This window comes from Bison bison, unplaced genomic scaffold (assembly GCF_000754665.1).
Source record: "Bison bison bison isolate TAMUID 2011002044 unplaced genomic scaffold, Bison_UMD1.0 scf7180017864375, whole genome shotgun sequence".
NCBI classification, from domain to species: Eukaryota; Metazoa; Chordata; class Mammalia; order Artiodactyla; family Bovidae; genus Bison; species Bison bison.
The window spans coordinates 5177041-5181944 of record NW_011494947.1 but is presented as its reverse complement, the minus strand read 5'-3'; the positions used below and the strand labels follow the sequence as shown (position 1 = coordinate 5181944).

General features: G+C 53.2%; 1 protein-coding gene across 1 annotated transcript in view; it reads left to right on the top strand.

Annotated features, from left to right (window-relative positions):
- The window catches only part of CDK9 (cyclin-dependent kinase 9), a 4426-nt gene extending 415 nt beyond the window's left edge, over positions 1-4011 (top strand). Inside the window, exons 2-7 of the mRNA XM_010856904.1 lie at positions 237-318; positions 1137-1227; positions 1577-1743; positions 1857-2028; positions 2192-2340; positions 3076-4011. Of these exons, the coding sequence (XP_010855206.1) occupies positions 237-318; positions 1137-1227; positions 1577-1743; positions 1857-2028; positions 2192-2340; positions 3076-3441 (1027 nt within the window). The 3' untranslated portion in view covers positions 3442-4011. The remainder of the gene's footprint in view (positions 1-236; positions 319-1136; positions 1228-1576; positions 1744-1856; positions 2029-2191; positions 2341-3075) is intronic.
- Positions 4012-4904: the final 893 nt, after the last annotated feature.

Sequence of the window (4904 nt, the reverse complement as noted above, 5' to 3'; positions counted from 1 at the left end):
GAGTGGAGCGGGATCTCTCCGCGAGACGCCCTACTGAGGCGCAAAGAGCAGAGGGAAGGAGGCTGAGACTCGAGAAGGGACCGGAGTCACCGCGTGGTGGGGTAGCCGAGTGCCCTGGGAGACCCGGCCCAGCCCCGCCCGGGATTCCCTTTCCGGCCCTTCTCTGGTGGGGGAGGGGCGGGCTCTGCGGAGACGTCCTCTAAGATCCCTCTTGGGTCTCCCCTCTCCGCCTGCAGGGAGGTGTTTAAGGCAAAGCACCGCAAGACTGGCCAAAAGGTGGCCCTGAAGAAGGTACTGATGGAGAACGAGAAAGAGGGGGTGAGTATGGGGTGGGGTGGGCAGGTCTCCCAGCTCCCTTGGGCGTGAGGTTGCGTTTCCACCTTTCTGCTTTGGGGACTCTCAACGTAATAGATTCAGGTTAGGTGTTTGGAAATTTCCATATTCCAGGAAGTTTGACTTCCCAGTTCAGTCTTTGAATTCAGATGTCTTAGAGCTTTTGGTACTTCATTTTTGGGTGAATATGTTTGGTGCCAGGAGGGGGAGCCCATGCTTGTACCTGGTGCCCCTGGGTTTTTGGAGTTAGGAAGTCTTTAAACACTTTTTGTTTAGGGTTTAATTTTGTTGAACGCAAAATATATATATTTTTCATATATATATATATATATAGAAAATGTTAATAATTACATGCAGTGGTTTTGAAAAGGTGATTGGCATTTAGCTGAAAAGTAACAGTTTCTCGTGCCACACACGTGTGTTAGTTCTGGTTCAGCTTTCCAGAGACCAGCTTCTTTAATATTTGTTAACTGCCAAACAGGTTAAATGCAGGCATAGGGCTAAAATTTATAAGGTTGAAGAAACTGCAGAGCGTCTGATGACTGGTAACAGAACTTTTGTGTGAAGTATCACTGTTTCGGTTCATTCATTGAATTATTTTGATTCATTTCATTCAGTTCTTTATGAGGGGTACATAGTTACTCCCATTTTACATATGTGGTATTTGAGACAACTAATTTCAGAGCCTGTGCATTTACTCTGTCCCTGAACCTTTGACCCTTCGCGTGGACCCCATGGCCAGTTCATGGGTCTGTAGTGTGCTTACCCACTTTTGACTTCCTCCTGTCTTTTCTCCCACCCAGTTCCCCATTACAGCATTGCGGGAGATCAAGATCCTCCAGCTTCTAAAACACGAGAATGTGGTCAACTTGATTGAGATCTGTCGAACCAAAGGTAAGTTGTTTGGATCATGTCCCCATTTTCAGATGGAAAAACTGAGGCTTTGTTTGCGGAGTTGACACTGGACACATTTACACTGCCTCTTCTTAACCCAGACATTCCAACTGTGACTGCTTTCTCTGGTCTTTTCATCGGAGCAGGTGCTTCCCCAGGGCCTGCCACGGCACCCAGCCCAGAGAATGCACTCAGAAAATACCTTACCCGTGAAGGAATTCGTACCCGGATATTTGGGTGGCCATGGGTTGGAGGAGTTGGGAGCTAGTTTGGAGGAAATGAGTTGCATATAAGGTTTCTGATTTTTTTTTTCTTGCCTCCCCCTCTCTCCTCATTCTTCCTGCCTCAGCTTCCCCCTATAACCGCTGCAAAGGCAGTATATACCTGGTGTTTGACTTCTGTGAGCATGATCTTGCTGGGCTGCTGAGCAACGTTTTAGTCAAGTTCACACTATCTGAGATCAAGAGGGTCATGCAGATGTTGCTTAACGGCCTCTACTACATCCATAGGAACAAGGTGGGGCCCTGGTCGGGGAGGAGAGAGCAAGGCTTGGGCTGGCCTTTGAGCTCACTGCGGGGTGGGCATGGCTAAGGGATCCCTGGGAACCCTCCGCCTTGTGCTTCCTGCAGATCCTGCACCGGGACATGAAGGCGGCTAACGTGCTCATCACCCGCGATGGGGTTCTGAAGCTGGCGGACTTTGGGCTGGCCCGGGCCTTCAGCCTGGCCAAGAACAGCCAGCCCAACCGCTACACCAACCGTGTGGTGACCCTCTGGTACCGGCCCCCAGAGCTGTTGCTCGGTGAGGACTCTCCCGAGCTGGCAGAGGGGAGCAGGGGCTGGGCACTCAGCTCAGTCTCAGCACCCCAACTGCCAGGGCTTCTTGAGCCACCGGCCCCAGGGGCGTGGCCTCTCAGGAGGCCGTGGGGCTCAGGGGGCCCTCCCTGGTGTGCTCTTATTCCCAGGGGAGCGGGACTACGGCCCCCCCATTGATCTGTGGGGTGCTGGGTGCATCATGGCGGAGATGTGGACCCGCAGCCCCATCATGCAGGGCAACACGGAGCAGCACCAACTCGCCCTCATCAGCCAGCTCTGCGGCTCCATCACCCCCGAGGTGCGTCACAGCCCGCCTCCTGGGGCCACACACCTCTGAGGTGGGTGGGGGAGGCTCCCTAGCAGGGGAGGAGCGGAGCACGGAACAGAGGCGAAGCCCTGACCTGGACAGGCGGCTGATGGAGGGTCACAGTCTACTGTTAGCCATGGTGACGTCAGGTCTGGGCTGCGTCCCCGGTTCCTGGGGTTTTCCGGCAAGGTGTCTTGAGCGCCTCGCCTCAGACCTGACCTGTGCCGTGAGACGTCTGTGGTTCTGTCACGCTTGGCACACGTATCCCAGATGATTCATGTTAAAGGGTCTGGTACTCAGTGCCTGTGTCCCATCTGTGGTTACTGATGCTTTGGCCGCAGAGGGCTCTGGGGTGGTCTGGAAGCATCTGAGCAAGTTGTAGTATTTCCTTATTTATTTTTGGCTGCTCTGGATTTTCATTGCTGCGCCTGGGCTTTATCTAGTTGCATTGCGGGGGGCTTCTCTTGCTCCAGAGCACTGGCTTTAGACCCGGGCTTCAGTCGTTGTGGCGCACGGGCTTAGCTGCTTCATGGCATGTGGAATCTTGCCAGACCAGGGATCAAACCCATGTCCCCTGCATTGGCAGGCAGTTCTTAACCATCGGATCACCAGGGAAGTCCTGAACAGAGACGTATCCAGTCACTGAATATGTACTTGACCAGTGGATCAGGCACATACCCTGCTGAACTAGTCTTCCCCTCTTTCCATGCCTCCCCCCTGCCCCAGGTATGGCCAAATGTGGACAAGTACGAGCTGTTTGAGAAAGTGGAGCTGGTCAAGGGCCAGAAGCGGAAGGTGAAGGACAGGCTGAAGGCCTACGTGCGAGACCCCTACGCACTGGACCTCATCGACAAGCTGCTGGTGCTGGACCCCGCCCAGCGCATCGACAGTGACGACGCCCTCAACCACGACTTCTTCTGGTCTGACCCCATGCCCTCGGACCTCAAGGGCATGCTGTCCACCCACCTGACATCCATGTTCGAGTACCTGGCACCTCCACGCCGGAAGGGCAGCCAGATCACCCAGCAGTCCACCAACCAGAGCCGGAATCCCGCCACCACCAACCAGACGGAGTTTGAGCGCGTCTTCTGAGGGCCGGCTGCTATTGCTTCTCGTTAGGGCCGTGGTTGTTTTTTTTTTTCTGCTCTGTGACTTGCAGCGTGGAGATTATGGGGCATGTGAGTTTTTCCTCTAGCGCATATCTTATTTAATCCACACCCTGGGCATCAGGCACCAACCGAGCAGACTGGAGTAAAACTTTGGCGGAGAGTCCAGGAAGGCACCTGAGCTGCCTCACCTTGTTCCCTGGCTTTGGCGGTGATGCCCAGAGGGTCTCCCTTTACTTTAGGACAGGACTGGGGTTGGGGAAAGGCACGCCCCACTGGTGACTCTGAGATACCCTAGCATCCTAGGAGGAGGGGACTGGTCCCTCACCCACCCCGGCCCTCCCTGTGGGATGAGAAACTTCTGTGGGGCGCAGAACCAGCCGCAGGAATGGGAACGGGCTGCTCTGAGCGTAGCCCTCAGAACCTCTGAGGCCGATGGATGCTTTTGGTTTCTTCGATAGGACAGTTTTATCGTGTTGATTTTGTTCAATTGTTCAGAGACATTCCTGGGTACAGGCTGGTCAGTTACAATTAAAGTTGACTCTTTTTCAGTAAATGGCTGTGTGCTGTGTTCTATGTTCAGACCGCCAGCTAACCCTGTAACTGACCACTGAGATTTGATTTGTCAGGACGTGGTACTTTCCTTTGTCCCAGTTCATGTCCCCTGACATACCTTCAGGGGACTTCTGTCTCTCTTGTTTATTTTTCTTGAGTACCCAAGTGGCAGGTACCATGATGCTCCCTTATTCTCCTCTCCACTCAGTGTCTGAGAAAGCAGGGAGACAGATGAGAAAAGGGACCCAGTCTGCTGAGGAGGAAACGGGGAGACCTTCTGTGAGCCGCACCTGCAGTGATGACCCAGCGGGGCAGCCTGCCTTGGCTGACAGATGTGTTCAGACTTGACTTACAATCACAGGAGGCTGGAAAGGCTTCTAGCCAGTGGAATGACAACAGATCTGTAACCTGCAGGAGTTCTCAGGCTGCTGACCAGAGAGTGGCAAGAGAGGAAATGACCAAAAGAGCTGAAGGGTCTCCAGGGCCTTGCGGAGGTGGCAATAGGAAGAGTTAGGGTGGCAAGCAGGCGGGAGGACAGGGAACAGTTAGCAGAAGCTTGGATCATGTGGGCTCTGAGCTGGGACACTCAGGAACAGCACACTCTGTGGAATACCTTTGTTACATTTCCTGTGAGTCTGAAATCTGAGATAGGCACATATGAAGCACATTCTACATTCTGTCCAGTGGGGGCCTCTTAAAGGGGACCTGGGGAAAAAAGATTGGCAAAACCTTTTACCTGAACTGTGCTTTCCTGGTAGGTATTAACCTGGGTCACAGCTTCACAAAAGGCAAGTGAAAGGAAAAAAAAAAATGACTAGCCTATTCGATTCTTGGGGCTGCCAAACACAGCGGCTTAGAATAACCAACTTACTGTCTGTTCTGAGGAGAAAAGTC